Genomic DNA, 17,724 nt, shown 5'->3' on the forward strand with positions numbered 1-17,724 from the left:
CAGAGCACCTAAATAAAAGTGATTAAGATCCGAGTTAAAATTACATTCACAATGGGCAGAAAACACCGATAGTGTTTGATTTTTGGTCATTGAATATACCAAACATATATATTTTTTAATAATATGCATTGCCACAGAAAATGATCCCCAATTCTTCACAATAACATTATACATGACACACACTTAAAACCAAGCCCCTTGTCGGTGTGAGGCCAAGCCACAACGTCCTCACTTTGCTAGTAGAATGCGGGAGCTTTGGTTCAAGGTTCAAGCGCAGCCGCAGGACGTGCGCATGCGCAGGATCGCCGTTTCGGTCCGGGCAATAACAACGGTTTTCTGCTGGGTTTAGCGTGATCAGAATTTCACGAAATCAATTAATAAAATTCGTCTTAACGAACAGTTTCATGTGGTGAGTACATCCACTCTCGGACAGCGGAGATCACCTCACGTCGATTCCCCACCATTATCTGGAGAACAACGCCCATAAAGATGAAGCAAACAGGAAGTGTGTGAGCTCCTGGCATGTCTGTGATCGAATTACTGTGCGACGCTCTCAGAAAAGCTCTCTGGTTCTTTTCTGTCATTATTGTTGTCGTCGCAGTCGTTCTGTATCACCTCGAGGACCCTGGTTCCACTAAATACGACAGGTAAACTGTAAATCTGCATGTTACCTGGTTTGCAAGTCGAGCTCTCGTTAGCTTCTGTTATGTTGATTCATATGCGAGGTAATGGGAATTTACCCAACCTCTCATCAACCACTGTTATTTAAAATGATCCCCGACCACCAACGTCAAGATAATCGTAAGAACTGCAGTTTGATTGCAAAAACAAACGTTTTTTTCAAAACCCAGAATTGGATTGCATAATAGAGTGAACTTTCCTTGAATCTGACGATTTTGTTGTGCAAGCCAACTGTAGCAGATATAATTAAATCCATCTTATTTCAATCACATTTTACCGTGGCCAAACCACGCCTTTTCCCTATATTTCGCCTTGAAGTGAAAGTTAAGGTGCGGTTAATAATTGTTTTATTTTTTTCGTGTCTTATAATGCATTAGGGATTATATAGAGAAGATTGCAAATGGTGGACCAGGTGTAATACATGTCAACAGAACAGTAGTAGAGTTACCTGGAAGTGTTTTAAAGGGAACTAAATCTGGCACACAGCATGGCAGAGGACATGAAGACCCTGGAGGAAAATTTCAGGGAGGAAAACAAAAGCTGTTTCATCCTCGGTGCTTCTGGAGAGACGGGAAAGCTGCTGCTCCGAGAGGTGCTGGAGCGAAACATCTTCTCCAGGGTGACCCTCATCGGAAGGAGGAAGCTCACCTTTGAGGAGGAGACGTACAAAAACGTGGTAAGTAGTTGTCCTCATATCCATCTTGATGAAGGAATTATATTTATTCTTTGCACGATTTCTCTGTCTCTTCAGGTGCAGGAAGTGGTGGACTTTGAAAAGCTTGATGACTATGCTGCTGCCTTCCAGGGTCATGATGTAGGATATTGCTGCCTGGGAACCACCAGAGCCAAAGTCGGGGCTGTAAGTTCAGCCATGACTCCGTGACTACCTTTAAAATTAATGTCAATACTATATTGTGGGATATAGCTCTTTATAGGAAAATAACCTGGTGAGGTTAGTTTAGTAGCAATACCTCAGCAAATATTAACATCTCTTACAGAGTCAACATGCTGTTACGCTGTGCATACTGTGCAAATCTTTTCCATATCATTTGTAATAATACAATTTTAATATATTCCTTGGGTAGTTTTCACAACTCTAAAACATGTCAAATATCAAATGTATAATATATATATATATATATATACACATTTAATTTTAGGACGGATTCATCCGTGTCGATCATGACTATGTACTTAAATCTGCCGAGCTTGCCAAGTCAGGAGGCTGCACACAGTTCCACCTGGAGTCCTCCAGAGGAGCCGATAAAAACAGCAGTTTCCTTTATCTCAAAGTCAAGGTAGCAAATATAGATGAACTCTGACACACTGACAGTGAGACCAAACACTGGGTAAAACATCAGTAAGAAACTCTCTTACTTTTAGGGACAAGTGGAATCAGAGATCGAAGCGCTTGGTTTTGACAGATTTGCCGTTTACAGACCAGGGTGAGTCAACCATGTATTCTGTCCCAACTTTTCACTGAACTCTCAATGGCTGATGCTCACGTGTCCCTGACCACATTTATTCCTGGTTGTAAACAGAAGTGCATCAGCCGTTGTGGATAATTTTGCTTTTATATCTGCCATTCAAAAGTTGAGGCTTTATTTTCAACGGGGACAGCGGCATCTGGTGGCTAATTGATGTTAAAGCAGCTCTAATGTCACGTCTGCAGTGAAAAGCTGCAAGTTTGACGCAAAGCTGGTTTGCTAGATTAAGATCCATCCTCAGTTTTGGTATCTTCATATCGTCAAAGACCATCTGATTATAATTAGATCACATAAACAAACAACTCATATTATAATACAAGATGGAATGGGACCTCTGCCTTTTTGTTAGCTGTGTGCGGATATTTGATTATGATTAACGTTGGTTCAGTGAGAGAGGGGAAACAAATTATATTTTGGAATTAGCAGTTAGTTGAATATTATGATTAAAGTGCTACACATATCTGGATTTTTTTTTTCCTATTCCAACCCAGTAACCTCTAAACTCAAGCGTACTTTTGTGTTCCAGCGTTTTGTTGGTAGACAGGCAGGAGAGTCGACCTGCTGAGTGGCTCGCCAGGAAGTTCTTCTGTGCTCTGTCAACACTGGGTTCCAATTCCATGTCTGTTCCAATCCAAATGGTGGTCAAAGCCATGGTTTCAAACACTCTGCTGCAGCCCGAGAATAAGACAGAGATCCTGGAAAACAAAGACATCATTGGTTTGGGAAAGCCTGCAGAGAAATAAGAAAGTCATCAGCTGCAGGTGAGGCACAGCAGTTCACACAGAAACAGATGTCACCCATTCTCTCTAATGATATACATCTTACATTAAGCTGTTGAACGGACGAGAGATTTGCTTCTTCTTTTTTTTTTTTTTTTTACAGGTTCTTTATTTCAAGGGATGCAGCAATGGATGATGGATGAATTATTTGAGGAATATTTTCATCAGGGAACTGTTGCCAAGTTAATTGCTTTGAGAGAATCCAGCCCCTCCATTGTTCCCCGAGCAGAAATAATCTGCTGTTAACGTGCGTTCGATGGATGCAGCTATTGCTAAGCTGGTTATTTAATATAATAATATAATGACTGCATTAAACTTTTTAAAGATTTTTAATGTTCTAAATAATGTTATTTTTATTTATGTGTGAGATTTGAGGAAAACAGTATCCATTTACACATGTGTTTTGGTTCTTTATTGTACGTAGATGTTAGCAGAGTTAATGTTTTCATACACTAAATTACTTCAGTGCCTTTCTATACACAGTGTGAATAAATTAAATATGAGGACGTGAATAAACTTTCTTGGTCACCAACCTTGCATATGTCCTTCAATTCGTTTCATTTAAGATGTAATTAAAAGTTCTAGTAGCCTTTTCAAATACCATTTTGCCATTAAATGTTAAATTTAGGCACTGTGCAAACCGACTCAACGCTCCAACCAAACCAACCCCGAATGTTTATGGACATCTCTGGCTTTGGTATCATAGCGCCACCCTGTGGTCAAATTGGATTGATTGCGCTTCATACACGTCACTCAACGATCGTCCTGCCGTCTAGTGGTAATTCCACATGAAGGCTTTTGGTCCTTCCAAAGCTACATTAGGTAATCTAGATCAAATCTTTATTAACTAACCCCAGTTTACTATAAATTAAGCATCCATGTTAATAACACCTGTGTTTTCCTGACACCCAGTTTGTGTTAAATGAATCACTTGTGCCAATTGAATATTATAACGTGAGGGGTCCCTTTAATTGCTAATAACCTTCAGCAAAGTTTTTCAGCACCTGACTTAAATTGAAACCGTCCGTGTCGCACAGTTGAACTAAAACAAGCGTTCCATAACAGAAAACTAAACATAGAAAATAACAGCTAACACCATATGTTCCTTCATAAGCCATCATTTTGTGCACTTACACAATTTTCTCTGCATTAAACACTAACGTTTAATACAATGCAAGCAGCTTCAACTGACTTGTTTGAGTGAACATCTCCTTCCTCCTCCTCCTCCTCCTCCTGCAGCTGTGGCTGCTTCTATCTTGGTCTTGCAGTAATTAGTCCATCATGACCATCAGCTGGATTCTTCTGCCTCATGCTGGGCAAAGATCCTAAATACTGGTCTGTGATTCCTGTTCCAGCAGGTTTGTCTGCCTGTGTGTTTTAAATGCTTTGGCAGAGATGAAAATGGGGCTTCTGGGTTTTGTTAGGTAAACTTGTTTTCATTTGGTAGACCTGTAACTAACTGAATGTTAAAGTAGTTTGGAATTTGATTATTTGTGTTACTCTTCAGGCTGCTTGTGCTTTCTATTTGCCTGCTGGATGCTGAGGTACATTGTTTGAAGACAGAAAAAGGTAAGAAAGTGTCCTCACCTGCAAGAATATTTTTGAAAACTTGCTTTTAATTGTTGTTTTTTTGTAGGACATGTCCAGGCAGGTCAAGCAACAGTGGCAGTTCAAAAGGCTAATGAGACCTATAAAGAATGGAATGGTACCAGTTACCACCCAGTTGATCGTAGGTCTGTAGGTTCTCAAAATGCTCCCCCAAAACAAGTCAGCCATTCTAAATTTGGCCAAGCAGGACAACGTGCTGCAGTGAACAAACCACCGGTAAGAAAATTGACTCAACCCAGATCTGCCTTAGGAGCGGAAAGAGTGAGGGGTCTTATTTCTGTTTGGAGAGATGAGACTGCTTTAGGAAAAGAGAAGGAAAAGCCTCACATTCGTGCACGAAGCCCCCCAAGAAAGATTGTACGTCCACAAGTACAACAGAAAAAGCCAAATGAAGCTGTGAAGAAGGGACCTGTTTCTGGAAGTTTAAGCCCCCCAAGGAAGATTGTACGTCCACAAGTACAACAGAAAAGGCCGACTGAAGCTGTAAAGAAGGGACCTGTTTCTGGAAGTTTAAGCCCCCCAAGGAAGATTGTACGTCCACAGGTACAACAGAAAAAGCCAAATGAAGCTGTAAAGAAGGGACCTGTTTCTGGAAGTTTAAGCCCCCCAAGGAAGATTGTACGTCCACAGGTACAACAGAAAAAGCCGACTGAAGCTGTAAAGAAGGGACCTGTTTCTGGAAGTTTAAGCCCCCCAAGGAAGATTGTACGTCCACAAGTACAACAGAAAAGGCCGACTGAAGCTGTAAAGAAGGGACCTGTTTCTGGAAGTTTAAGCCCCCCAAGGAAGATTGTACGTCCACAAGTACAACAGAAAAGGCCGACTGAAGCTGTAAAGAAGGGACCTGTTTCTGGAAGTTTAAGCCCCCCAAGGAAGATTGTACGTCCACAGGTACAACAGAAAAAGCCGACTGAAGCTGTAAAGAAGGGACCTGTTTCTGGAAGTTTAAGCCCCCCAAGGAAGATTGTACGTCCACAGGTACAACAGAAAAAGCCGACTGAAGCTGTAAAGAAGGGACCTGTTTCTGGAAGTTTAAGCCCCCCAAGGAAGATTGTACGTCCACAGGTACAACAGAAAAGGCCGACTGAAGCTGTAAAGAAGGGACCTGTTTCTGGAAGTTTAAGCCCCCCAAGGAAGATTGTACGTCCACAGGTACAACAGAAAAAGCCGACTGAAGCTGTAAAGAAGGGACCTGTTTCTGGAAGTTTAAGCCCCCCAAGGAAGATTGTACGTCCACAGGTACAACAGAAAAAGCCGACTGAAGCTGTAAAGAAGGGACCTGTTTCTGGAAGTTTAAGCCCCCCAAGGAAGATTGTACGTCCACAGGTACAACAGAAAAAGCCGACTGAAGCTGTAAAGAAGGGGCCTGTTTCTGGAAGTTTAAGCCCCCCAAGGAAGATTGTACGTCCACAGGTACAACAGAAAAAGCCGACTGAAGCTGTAAAGAAGGGACCTGTTTCTGGAAGTTTAAGCCCCCCAAGGAAGATTGTACGTCCACAGGTACAACAGAAAAAGCCGACTGAAGCTGTAAAGAAGGGACCTGTTTCTGGAAGTTTAAGCCCCCCAAGGAAGATTGTACGTCCACAGGTACAACAGAAAAAGCCGACTGAAGCTGTGAAGAAGGGACCTGTTTCTGGTGGAAGTTTGGTAGTAAAAGATGGCAAGCGCAAGTCTAATGCATCCCAGAGTCCTAGAGGATATGTCAGTGTAGAGCTGTCCAGAGGGAAAGGATATGCCTACGTTCGCCACATCAAGCCTGGCTCTGACACAAGGCAACAAATGGCTGAGAGGACATCAAGTGACAGACACTTCAATCTTGAGTCTGAGTACAGCCCAAGAAAACAGTCCGGCAGCTGGCGTCTCTTTCACCCACATAGAGCACAAAAACAGGGAAAGTTCAGTCCTTTCCAAAGACTTTCAGGAGAGCACCCTCGTAATGATGAATATTTATCCTCCAATACATTTGGAGAGACGACCGTACTTTCTGAGTTGAACTACACAAGTGTCCCTTTGTCTCCTGGAGATTCAAGCACCATTTCCACTGCACACCTGCCAACTGAGGGCCAGATAGTGGGGTTTGAACATCAAGCATCAACTTGGGAATACCAGACTTTGGCTCTCCCCTCACAGGGACCAAGTCTGCAGGCTACAGAAAAAGTAAGCATCGCTGAAGTCCAGCAGAAGTTGAAGCTTCCCTTAGGAACCAAGGCTGCAGACTAGAGGAAAATGCGCCTTGAGGATGCATCCAGAAATGTTCTTGCATTGAGTAAATGTCTGACCCTATATTATCTTTTCAAAATAAACTAAATTCAAAACATTTGAGTCTTATTATTCATTTTTAGTACTTGGTCTAGGAACTAGCTGAATCTTTACTTGAATGAAAAATGTCATTTACTGAGAATGAATAAACTTTCTTTTGAATGTGATCATTTTAATATGTAGTCAATCTTCCTGCTAAATGAACTCGATATAGATAACATTTAAAAGTGTTTTATTTGTGTTACTAGTATAATTCATTGAATTGCTAAATAAATTGAAGGTATATTTTTATAAGGTATATAATTAAATCCAGTCTCATTTTGTAACTTTTTTTTAACCATGAATTAAGATAGAAGGTACTGATGGTGTCTTTACATGCTATTTTAATGTCTTATCATTGATCTTTATCATCTCGTCTGAACTTTCATCACTGTAAAAAACAATTTTTGTGATCAAATTTTTTATTTTCAAGTAAAGGCAGAAAAACAATACAGAAGAAACAAGCCCAAGGCCAAGAACATCAGCAGTGAAGGCCCTCTTCTTGTTCAAAAGGGCCTTCAGGTCACTTGTCACCCATGGTTTGTTGTTTGGGTACCAGCGTACCTTCTTGGTGGGGACGGAGTTCTCAGTGCAGAACTTGATGTAGTCAGAAACACAGTCTGTCAGTCCATCCAGGTCCTCACCATGTGGTTCACAGAGAGCAGACCGGTTGGTGGTCTCCAGGGCATCCTGCAGACAGTCCATGGCACCATCTCACCATTTCCTAACATTTAGCAGCCTCATTGAGATGTAGGAGAGCAGATTTGGACCAATTAATTTTAAAACCTGATAAATTCCCAAACTCTTCCCAAATAGCCAGTAGGTGTGGTGTAGATTGAGCTGGATTTTCTAAGAAAACTAAAACATCATCTGCATATATTGACAGCTGATGCTGGGTGTTGTAGACGGAGATAGGCAAGATCAAATTGGATTGAAGAATTGCTTCGGCTAAAGGCTCCAGAGAAAGTACCAATAATGCAGGGCTGAGCGGGCGGCCCTGGCGTGAGGACCTGGAAACTGAGAAAGGAGAAGAATACGTTTGACCAGTCAAAACCTGAGCGGAAGGATTTGAGTAAAGCGTGTTAATCATTCCAATACAATTCTTGCCAAAGCCCATTGTCTCTAAGACAGACCATAAGAATGGCCACTCTAAACGGTCAAAAGCTTTCATGGCTTCATTGAGAGTACAGACATAGGTGTTTTGTTGTCTGTTGCTGCCTCAATAATGTGAAGAAGACGCCTGACATTATCAGTTGCCAGACGTGACCTTATGAAACCTACCTGGTCAGGGTTGACCAGCAACGGCATGTAACGTTCAAGACGGCAAGCAAGGAGTTTAGCAAAAATCTTCAAGTCAGAGTTTAGGAGGCTGAGTGGACGGTAGCTCGAGCAATCAGTGGGGTCTTTATCCTTTTTCAGCAGTAGGGAAATGAGGGCTGTGATAACATCCCTCGAAAATCTACCTTTTTCAATCGAGAACACAATCATATCTAAAAGAAATGGGCCCAGATGTTCCAAGAAAGTAACGTAAAATTCAGGAGGGATGCCATCAATGCCTGGTGACTTCCCTATCTGCATTGTTTTTGCAGCTTTTTGAAGTTCTTCCAGGAGAATTGGTCTTTCTAAGTGAGAGGAGTCAGTTCTTGGTAGTTGGGGTAAACGTAATTGATTTAAAAATCTGTCATATTGACTTTTATCCAAGGACACGTCTGTTTTATATAGCTCGGAGTAAAAAGTTCGGAATGTGCAATTTAATTTATTGCTAGTATTGCCATCTGCCAGTTTAATGGCAGGAATGTCTGAAAAATGGTCACTAGCTCTAATTCTCATAGCCAGGAGATGGCTCCATCTAGCACCATGAAAATAATATTTTTGTCTGGTCCTGTGAATTTGAAATTCGGATTGCTGTTTCAAAATGTTGTTGATTTCCTTTTTAATTATTGTGCGTTGTAGAGCAACTTGTTCTGTAAAATTGGATTGCAAAATGGAGTCCAACCTGGTAAATTCTCATTCAAGATTTTGTAAATGAAGGGATCTTGATTTGTGCGCATTAGAGCTAAATAAAATAGTTTTGCTTCTATTAAAGCCTTTAATAGCGTCCCAAAGGATTCTGGGGTCCTCCACAGAACCAACATTGAAGTTATGAAACTCTTTGAGGCCTGAAACAAATTGTTTGGTGTACTCTTCGTTTTTAAGTAATGAGGTATTAAAGCGCCATCTAACAGCACGTTTGGAGATGTAATTCAAAGTTACAGAGCAGAAGACACTCTTGTGGTCTGAAAGAGCTATTGGGAGTAAGGTTGCAGTATTGACATAGTTGAAATAGTTGTAAAAAAATTTAAAAATAGTTTGAACTTCATATATCAAGTTTGTGGTCTGTGGTAATGAAGGTTGTGATATGGCGCCATCTTGTGGATTGTTTCTGGAAGTGCTTTTCTCGGCTCGTCTGTCTTTACGTCAGCACCCGTCACCCGGAAGTTGATTAAAACCAGGGCGACATCATGGCTGAATACATAGATACACGTGAGTTGGGTAAATAACAAATTGACACCCCCAGATTGTAAATGATAAAACTAGAAACTCTTTTTTTGACTCAGGATAGTTTTTACAGCGATTACCTTTAATGACGGACACATATAGGTGTTAGCATCTTTTTGTTTAGCCTTAGCTGTTCAAAAGCTCAAGCTAATCAGGAGAAACTGATCCGTTAAGGTTTTCTTTGTGGTTTCGTGGCTTTTTGTTTTCCATGTTGCATACATGCCTTTGCTGTAACGTTTTTTTTCTAGATTGTGATGCAGACGAAATGCCCGAGCTCTCTGATGGTGATGATGATGCTGATGACGAAGAGCAGTGGATGGAAGAGGGGGACACAGAGCGGGTCAGCGTTCCCTGTCTCTTTTGTGACAGGTGGGATCATGGCACGGTTGATTTCGAACGATTTAGAAAATCGCACAGCTTTGCATTACCTTTGTTCTACAGTGTATCTTTGCATTGTTATGTATATGACAAATACTGCTCAAGATCTTCCCTAAGCTTTCAAAATCGATTTTAATGTTGTCACGTTTTGAATGTGGCGGATTTCCCTTTTTGTTGCAGGCTGCTGAGTTCAGTGTCTGCCACCCTGCAGCACTGCGCCACTGAGCACCAGGTTAACATCGTAGACATGATCAGAAAATACAGTAAGAACATTCTGGGCCTTTCAGCATGGTTAAAGAACCAGGGTGGAGTTTGGATTTGTCTGATAACTTTTTCTCATTTTAGACTTGGATGACTACGGTTACATCAAAATGATCAACTTTATCCGGTCAACAGTAAGTACAGCCTATAATAATTTGTTGGTTTAAGTCTAAAGAACATATGATGTTTAGCAGTAATTTCTAATTACTCTGTGTGTTTGTGTGTATTTGTATAGAAAGCTGAGGCAGCCTGTCTAAATGGGCTGTCAAATACTTCCTTACCATGGCAAAGTGAAGACTTCCTGCGACCAGTACTACAGGATGACCCTTTGCTTCAGACAGGTTAGTCAGCCCTTCAATTGTTTTTAGCAGAACAGATTCAAATCAGTAAAGTGAAGGTAAAGTAAAGTGAGTTTTCTATCCAAATCAATCAAATTTATTCATGTAGCACTTTAAAAAATCCAAATAGGTACCTAAAGATCTTCAAAAAAAACCATGTGTAGACAATGAATTAAAAAATAAATAAAACAAGTGGGCAAAACTGCAGGAATCACTGGAACACTAAAATAACTAGTGTAATAACTAGTAAAAGGAATAATAAAAATCTCAAGATATATAGATAAAATAAACTCAGAATAATAAAATACAGAATGATTGTCAATTAATGCCAATTTAAATAGATGTGTCCTGAGTTTCTATGTGAAAAGGCCAACACCCATGTGGTTATCGTGGTGTGACTTATTCCACATTCTGGGAGCAGCGACAGCCAACGGATGGTTTTCCACTATAATGACACATCAGGACACTGAAGTTGGCCAGAGGAACGCAGGACCCTGCTTTGGTGGGAGATAGTTCAATAGGAGCCAGGCCGTCAATGGCTTTAAAAACAAAGAGTTTAAAATGAATTCTAAACTGGAAGCCAAGTGAACTGCAGCAGCTTTCCGTACTAGTAAAAGACACCATGAACATTGTAGGAAGGTCCACAATTGAGTGATCCATGTGTTTGTTATGAAAAAGCACTAAATGCAGTTTGTTACTATGATTTTTACCTTCTCTGTCGTGATCAGTCCACTATTTGACATATGTCACATTTAAAGTATTATTCTCAACCATGTCACATTTAATGACTTGTACAGGGTTTTAAATCCTCAATTTTACACTTCTGTGTATCACTTTGTGCATCATTTCAGATTTAGAATGTGCGTAGAGATGCCGCTAGATAGTACTGAAAACCCTGAAGTCATTCATTTGTATGTGCAGACCCTGAAGAGCTGTGTGGGGATAATGAGTCGAACCTGTCAGTCCCGTCACCGGGGACCCCTGATGCACTGCTGCAGAGGGCACAGGCTGCTGAGGAGAGAGCCCGTCGGTCAGAGGAGGCGTTGGCCAGAGCCATGGAAGACCTACACACACTCAAGTCAGTCACAATTAACCATTTTCACTTTATCTTTTACATTTATTAAACATTTGCTTCTTAGAAAGTGAAAGATTCTATTTTTCTGTTTTGAGTACTTGCCATAGCCTCAGTTTGCTCTTCTGAGTGCAGTCCTGCGCAGCCCCCAGCAGGGGGCAACACTGAACACTACACGGCAGATTAACTGGAGTACCATATGGCCAAAGTTTGGAGGAAAGGGAAAGATAAAAAAGGGAAGGGAAAATTCCACTGCAGCATGGAGGTGACGGGGTGGGGGCGGGTGTGCAATGTGGGAAAATAACTGAAAGAGTGAGACTGGGAGTAGGCGGGGGGCTTGGAAAGATGAATGCCTCCCATCTTCTCCATTTACTGCTACGCCCTGCATGAAGGTTGTGTGCATTCCACTTGCTTAATATTCTAATATGAGAAGCTGAATCTGTCCGGTGTGTTTTCAGACTGCTGGCTCAGGGTTTGGTTCTAAATGCAGAAACCAGCAAATCCAGTAACCTTGGTGCTGTGGCCGAGCTCAGAGAAGACGAAGACGAGGCCTATTTCAGCTCTTACGGCCATTACGGCATCCACGAGGAGATGCTGAAGGTCTGGCTTGTGCACACACACACACACACACACACAAACACAGACACAAGCTCAAGAATGGGCCAGCAGGTTTCATCAGGGTCCTGTGAGTTTTTCCCTGGGAAGCCAGGTGCTACACAGCAGAAAATTAGGTTAATCAGCACCTGTCTTGGATGGAAGATTTCCATGTAGCACATAAATAAAAAAAAAATTATCTTACCGCATGCATTTATATTGAAGACATTTTCTCAAAAGTAACAAATCAGCAATCAGCTGTCATGTGAGACGTGGCCATGCAGGGCGAACCCTCAAAATGGGAAAATATTCAATTTTGGCAAACTTGGGCACGGAAAGCTGATGCTGTCAGCAGACGTAGGGTGTGCTTGCACGCGTGTAGGTGTGCTCAACTTTGTCTCCTCCCATCCAGTTTTACTTACCGCAGTGCTTGAATATATTCTTTTGGCGATCCTGATTGGTGGTAAGCGCCATTAAGATTTGCGTAGTGTGTGCGTCAGGCTGTAAATTCCATCAGGGCCTCAGGAGGGGCCAAGAACACGTGATCAGATGTTGCAGTGCAACTCTTTACCAGTTGATGGGAAGTGCATCACCTGTGACGCATGGTGCATTTAAGAGAGAGATGCTAGATGAAAATGGTCATATCTTGACTTTAGCATATAGTGCTTCTATTTGAAATGAAAAGAACTGAATGTATCAGGTGGTGACAGTCATGCTGCCTTATGCTGAATCTGCTTCGCTTTGCTTCATTGATTCTTGGCATCTAAACTGAGCCTGACAATACTGTAATTGAAATGATACAGGACAGACGTTTTGATTCATGTTTTAAAGATACCATCCAGACATATTAGGAGATGTGGACTGCACCTTAATCATTTCAAATATATACATTTTTTGTTTTGTGAAGTAATCACAGGTATGATTTAAAATATGGAAACAATGCAAAAATGAATGGCCAGGAAATCATTTCAAATTATGAATGACTCATCCCATGTACAGTGACTTGATGATTTTGTGCCAAAAATAAATTTGAAGAGAGTCTTTCTTTAGTGTTAACAGATAAAGCTCAGCGCAAACTGATGCACAGAAAGATGTTTGTAGATGAATCCCAAGTGTTGTTAGTTGTGGTCCTTTAAATTGAAATTCTTTATGACATTGTAGCTAAATGATAAAGCTTCCTTCACAGCTGCAGTGGGAAGGAGCATCGGTTAGTACAATCACCACTACTATTTAGAAACTTCCAGATTTTGTCTGTGGTATTAATAGTCACAGTACACATTTTTTGGACTCTTTTTCAGCAGTGAATAATTTTAGCTGACACTGGATATAATGTTTGTTTATTTTGTAGGAAGCTGTCATAGGCAGGACAAATGCTTGTAATCTGTTGTAAACATTGGAATGTTATTTCTTTAGGATAAAGTACGCACAGAGAGTTACAGAGACTTCATGTACTGCAATTCTGAGGCCTTCAAAGACAAGGTAAGCTGTTACGGATGCAAACATAGGAGTGTTTACAGGAAGTGCAGGGCAGCGTGCTTGCACAGCCTTCTGAAGGATGGTCATTAACAAGGTGACATTGTCTGATTTAAAACACTGTCTTTTTATTAGTACCTCGAGTGTTGACTGCAGAGCACTGATAACAGACACATGCAATTCAGCACAGATCCTATAACAACCCCCCCCCCCACCCCCGACCAAAAAAATAAAAATAAAATCCCTTTCAATGCAGCCCCCCCTTTACATTTTCCCTCTGCCGTTAGTTGCAGGAAGCAGTAGTGTGTATCATGGCCATCCATTATAAGGGCAGCTTCTGGTTAGGATGAGCCTGTAGGGGAGGAGGGAGGGAGGCAGCGTTGATGGGAACGTACGTTATCCCTGTCAGAGCCAAACATTCGGCAGAGAGAGAAGTGTCACCTACAGGAAGCGATAGATGGGGAACGGGACATGATAGCCTTGTCCCACCTCTGTTGAGATGGGGAGGATACAGAAAGATCTTGCAGGAAGAGCAAGAAACCAGGCTTCATTTCGCGGCATTGAGTCAGCACCGCGTTTGACGACCCTCTGTGAACCCGCAGGATGCTAACAGAGAAAATCCCTTAAATAGAGGCTCTAACCCATCGTGGTACAGGCATCACAGCTGTGTTTCACTCACTTCAGACCAGTTGGAGGCGGAGCTGAGGAAATTAACTGTATCCTATGAAAACCAAAAATAGAGGCACTCAAAGACACTGGTGTTATTAAACATGCCAGAGGAAACCAGAGGAATGTTCATTAACTATCAGATGATGTAACACATAGATGTGGAAGCTGAAGAGCCAGATACCACTTTTTTTTTTAATCAAATCAACTTCCTTACTCTTGCAATGGATTTAATCTTCCTTTTTTGAATAATTCAAGTCACACTAGGAGCCCACAGCCTTTCATTAATGAAATGAAACAAGCCCGTAAATCTGCAGTTGACCCTGTGTGTTCATGACCCTGTGTGTTCATGTTGCGGGCCTCTGATCCCAAAACTGTTTCACCTTCTAACCTGCAGGTGGTGCTTGATGTGGGCTGTGGGACAGGAATACTGTCCATGTTCGCTGCCAGGTCAGGGGCCAAAAAAGTCATTGCAGTCGACCAATCAGAAATCATCTATCAGGCTATGGACATTGTCAGGTAAGTCACACACACTTTTTGAAGGTATTTCCTGTCCTGGCCATGATGCACAGAATTTATCCTTTTGTCCAAGGCCCCCAGTTAACACACTCACAAAAACACGTGGACATTCAGATGACCTCCAGTTGGTACCTTCCAATATGATCCTCACTTCAATTTTTCAGTGTCACGTGCTCCCAGTTTTTCAGAGTGGAGTCATTTACCTCCACCAGAGCTTCTGCTCTGTATATTTACCTGCAGCACTCATTTCATCACACCCCTGCCTCTAAAATGCATTTTTGACTTAAGGGCCATTATAAGTGCTATTGCCACCATTATGCAAGTGAGTGTCTTATAAGCAAAACAATGGGGTTTGCTGGAAAAAAAAGGACATTTTTAATTTTACAGCCCACTGACCCGCTGTTGGAGTGTGTGTTAGCATGCAAGCTCCGTCACAAGTTCCCAAGAACTGAAAATTTTGCAGGAGGAACTAAAGACTCTGATGCGTATGCAGCAAAAAAGTCACATATTTTGAAACCTACATGGTTTCAGGGTGCCATTAATTCTTTGGCTGTCTTACGTTGTGAAGCTCATTTTGGTGTGTGTGTGTGTGTGTGTGTGTGTGTGTGTGTGTGTGTGTGTGTGTGTGTGTGTATGCAGCTGGCCTTTGTGTGTCACTTCCCCTCAACGTTAATATCAGGGCTGTAATTAAAGTGGCTCCTGTTGGTTAAGCAGGAGCATCCATCTCCTGTCTCCACTCCATCGGCAAAGTTTAAATGAAAAGCTAGATGTGACTTCCTTCCTTCACAGTCACTTCCTTAATGGATAATGGCCAAATACGTTTTTTTTTTAAATAGCTCAATTGATGGATTATCCAATAGAGTGCTTTGAATTGTAACAAAGTGGAAATCAACAAGATGGTTGAAACTCATTCTTTCGAAGGTCAGGTGAAATTATTGGGTTTGAGAATTCAGAACAATGTGTAAATGTACTCGTTTGTGTCTGTCATCCTTTTAAGAAATGAAAAAAAGCAAAGATTTATGGGTTTAAATACTTTTTCTGCCTTCCGCACCTCCTTATTCTTTCTCTATCTTTTTCAAGCACACACACACGCACATACACGCACACACAGTTACAAAGCTATACAGATCTTTCCCCAGAGTCCTGACATTGTCCTCTAAATTACCCCAATAATGAGATTACCGGTACAGTGTTTCCTTCTTGTGAAAGGTGCAAGGGGTGGGGGGGTGTTGTGTTCTGGGAGCAGGTGATAGCAGAGCAGCAGAGAGGGGAGAGACAGTTCAAGATAAGGATCACTGCCACAGAAATGCTCACTGGGCCTCTGTGAGTAATTGTTCTGTCCTCTCTAACATTAGCTGTCATGATAATGGAATATTCACAGAGATTGATACCCAGACTGGCCAGTCTCAAAGCAAGACTCGTTTAAACGCAAGCACTACTCCAACAGTCCAAAGCTGAGCCTGACACCTCAGTAGGCTCACACTTGCATTTTCTCCCTTATACACTCACAGGACAAGCCAGGATAGAACCGTATTAGACTGATGTCTGCTCAGCCTTCTTCAGAACAGAAAAAAACACTTGACAAGAAGAACTGCAAAAACAAAGCTGTTTGTATCCCCAGATATCGTGCCTTACACTTCTAGTATACTGGAGTAAATACATAGGCAGGAGTAATACAAGGTTACGCAACATAGTAGCTTGCTTTGTGATTAAAGCCAAAGGTCAAAGTCCCTTTGGAATCCAAAAACATCACCAAAATATAATCTTCTGTTCCTTGGTCCATGATCAATGATTCCTGAAAATCTTATTAAAATTCATTCTTAAGTTATTTTATATACTGTATGTTTTTTTTTACTAGCAATAACAACGCCGGTCATCACATAACCTCCTTGGAGGAGGTCATTTTAACCATTTTTTCATCTGCCTTTTCACGTGTTACACCCAGGTCAAACAAGCTAGAAGATAAGATCACCCTGATCAAAGGCCGCATAGAAGACATTACACTTCCTGTGGAGAAGGTTGACATCATCATCTCAGAATGGATGGTAAGAGCATTAAAGTCCTGTTATTGGCTGTAAATGTCCGTCTTCTTCTTTTACTTTTGAATAACCAGCCTGTTGTCCCACTTTTCCCGGTGTAGACCATCTAATCTCTTTGTTGCACTGACTCTCTGTTTCGGCATTTCTCTTTCACATTGTCATGTTGCTTCTTTTGAACTTTTAACTAAACTAACTAAAACTGATGTTACATTGGGGTATATTTGATATACTGTAATGAGACGGCAGATTGTTGGTTGCCCGTAGCTTCATTGCACATGTTAACGTGGTGTAACCATCACCAAACTTGACCATGAGCTCCTGTGAATACCAAAACAGGAAGAGCTGTCTTCCCTCTCTTTGATGGCCATTTATCAGGGAGATTCTCTGTGGCGATATAGACTGGCCGGCCAAAGTTGACTGCTCTGCTGAAGTCATCCATAATTCATGAGCATCCCGTATCTGTCCCTGCTGCACCTCCTCTATCCATCCTGAACCCCAGGGTCACGAGCAGGGGTCACCAGGCAGAGCCCTCCCATCCTCTCATGAGCGAAATTGAAATGGGGTGGTTGATGTGCTGGTGCACTGGTGAGGGATAGGGGATGTAATCTCTGATGACTCGAGCTCCTAGAACACTAATAAATCCAAAAAATCTCTCATCACCTCTCATCCTAGTGATGAGAAGTATTTCTCAGACTGAGAGAAATTCAAAAGTCTGCCTGTCTGAAATGGGAGAGCATTTGTCACAGGAGCTGACTTTCTGGCCAGTTTAGATGGTTTGATCTTCAATAAACTGAAATTGATTTGCTTCCAGCGTAAAGTCCTGAGAGTGGTTTTTATTTCTTGTACTATTGGATTTGAATTCATTCATTGAAACAAAAATAGAAAATGACTCTTCTAAACAAACGTTTTATTTTGTATCAATCACTCTTTATATGCTTTATCTACCAGATCCCAACCTCTAAAGAAATTCATTCTCACTAAAACATTTTGTAG

General features: G+C 41.5%; 3 protein-coding genes and 1 long non-coding RNA gene across 10 annotated transcripts in view; 3 read left to right on the plus strand and 1 right to left on the minus strand.

The window, feature by feature from the left end:
* The first annotated feature begins 289 nt into the window (after positions 1 to 289).
* Positions 290 to 3,484, plus strand: htatip2 (HIV-1 Tat interactive protein 2). 3 transcript variants are annotated; one of them, XM_029846271.1, is made up of 8 exons: positions 290 to 505; positions 602 to 647; positions 1,168 to 1,357; positions 1,433 to 1,540; positions 1,842 to 1,979; positions 2,065 to 2,126; positions 2,695 to 2,929; positions 3,051 to 3,484. In XM_029846271.1, exons 1-7 carry the CDS (start codon positions 490 to 492, stop codon positions 2,909 to 2,911), a joined length of 777 nt encoding a protein of 258 aa, XP_029702131.1. In that variant the 5' UTR covers positions 290 to 489; the 3' UTR covers positions 2,912 to 2,929; positions 3,051 to 3,484. The 3 variants fall into 3 exon arrangements, with proteins under 3 accessions (XP_029702131.1, XP_003969822.2, XP_011608176.1); XM_003969773.3 differs by having other exon boundaries at positions 290 to 647; XM_011609874.2 differs by having other exon boundaries at positions 290 to 647; positions 1,168 to 1,540.
* On the minus strand, positions 1,012 to 4,208 carry LOC105417259 (uncharacterized). 2 transcript variants are annotated; one of them, XR_003890486.1, is made up of 3 exons: positions 4,082 to 4,208; positions 2,682 to 2,863; positions 1,012 to 1,329 (listed from the first exon to the last, which is right to left on the minus strand). It is a non-coding gene; the product is annotated as an uncharacterized lncRNA (long non-coding RNA). The 2 variants fall into 2 exon arrangements; XR_965012.2 differs by lacking the exon at positions 4,082 to 4,208 and adding an exon at positions 3,481 to 3,679.
* An 18-nt stretch (positions 4,209 to 4,226) lies between these two features.
* On the plus strand, positions 4,227 to 6,872 carry LOC105417258 (titin-like). Of its 3 annotated transcripts, XM_029846270.1 has the most exons (4): positions 4,236 to 4,371; positions 4,455 to 4,516; positions 4,584 to 4,700; positions 4,806 to 6,872. In XM_029846270.1, exons 1-4 carry the CDS (start codon positions 4,343 to 4,345, stop codon positions 6,773 to 6,775), a joined length of 2,178 nt encoding a protein of 725 aa, XP_029702130.1. In that variant the 5' UTR covers positions 4,236 to 4,342; the 3' UTR covers positions 6,776 to 6,872. The 3 variants fall into 3 exon arrangements, 2 of the variants coding, with proteins under 2 accessions (XP_029702130.1, XP_029702129.1); XR_003890485.1 differs by having other exon boundaries at positions 4,227 to 4,305; positions 4,584 to 6,169; XM_029846269.1 differs by having other exon boundaries at positions 4,584 to 6,872.
* Positions 6,873 to 9,309: 2,437 nt separating this feature from the next.
* Positions 9,310 to 17,724, plus strand: part of prmt3 (protein arginine methyltransferase 3) — a 31,559-nt gene continuing 23,144 nt past the window's right edge. The window contains exons 1-10 of one of the 2 annotated variants that reach the window (XM_011609875.2): positions 9,310 to 9,376; positions 9,640 to 9,760; positions 9,950 to 10,032; positions 10,115 to 10,164; positions 10,266 to 10,371; positions 11,290 to 11,446; positions 11,899 to 12,040; positions 13,448 to 13,513; positions 14,571 to 14,692; positions 16,638 to 16,737. In XM_011609875.2, the coding sequence (XP_011608177.2) occupies positions 9,355 to 9,376; positions 9,640 to 9,760; positions 9,950 to 10,032; positions 10,115 to 10,164; positions 10,266 to 10,371; positions 11,290 to 11,446; positions 11,899 to 12,040; positions 13,448 to 13,513; positions 14,571 to 14,692; positions 16,638 to 16,737 (969 nt within the window). In that variant the 5' untranslated portion in view covers positions 9,310 to 9,354. Of the gene's footprint in view, positions 9,386 to 9,639; positions 9,761 to 9,949; positions 10,033 to 10,114; positions 10,165 to 10,265; positions 10,372 to 11,289; positions 11,447 to 11,898; positions 12,041 to 13,447; positions 13,514 to 14,570; positions 14,693 to 16,637; positions 16,738 to 17,724 lie in introns of both variants that reach the window. The other variant, XM_003969617.3, reaches the window with a different exon arrangement.

Source organism: Takifugu rubripes, chromosome 13 (assembly GCF_901000725.2).
Source record: "Takifugu rubripes chromosome 13, fTakRub1.2, whole genome shotgun sequence".
Lineage (NCBI taxonomy): Eukaryota > Metazoa > Chordata > Actinopteri > Tetraodontiformes > Tetraodontidae > Takifugu > Takifugu rubripes.

Bases quoted from the DNA above. Each gene is read 5' to 3' on its own strand.
- htatip2 (XM_011609874.2), top strand. From the start codon at position 523: ATGTCTGTGATCGAATTACTGTGCGACGCTCTCAGAAAAGCTCTCTGG. The intron at 1,541-1,841 runs GTAAGTTCAGCC...ATTTAATTTTAG, and splicing joins CCAGAGCCAAAGTCGGGGCT to GACGGATTCATCCGTGTCGA. The intron at 1,980-2,064 runs GTAGCAAATATA...TCTTACTTTTAG, and splicing joins TCCTTTATCTCAAAGTCAAG to GGACAAGTGGAATCAGAGAT.
- LOC105417258 (XM_029846269.1), top strand. From the start codon at position 4,343: ATGAAAATGGGGCTTCTGGGTTTTGTTAG. The intron at 4,372-4,454 runs GTAAACTTGTTT...GTTACTCTTCAG, and splicing joins GGGCTTCTGGGTTTTGTTAG to GCTGCTTGTGCTTTCTATTT. The intron at 4,517-4,583 runs GTAAGAAAGTGT...GTTTTTTTGTAG, and splicing joins TTGTTTGAAGACAGAAAAAG to GACATGTCCAGGCAGGTCAA.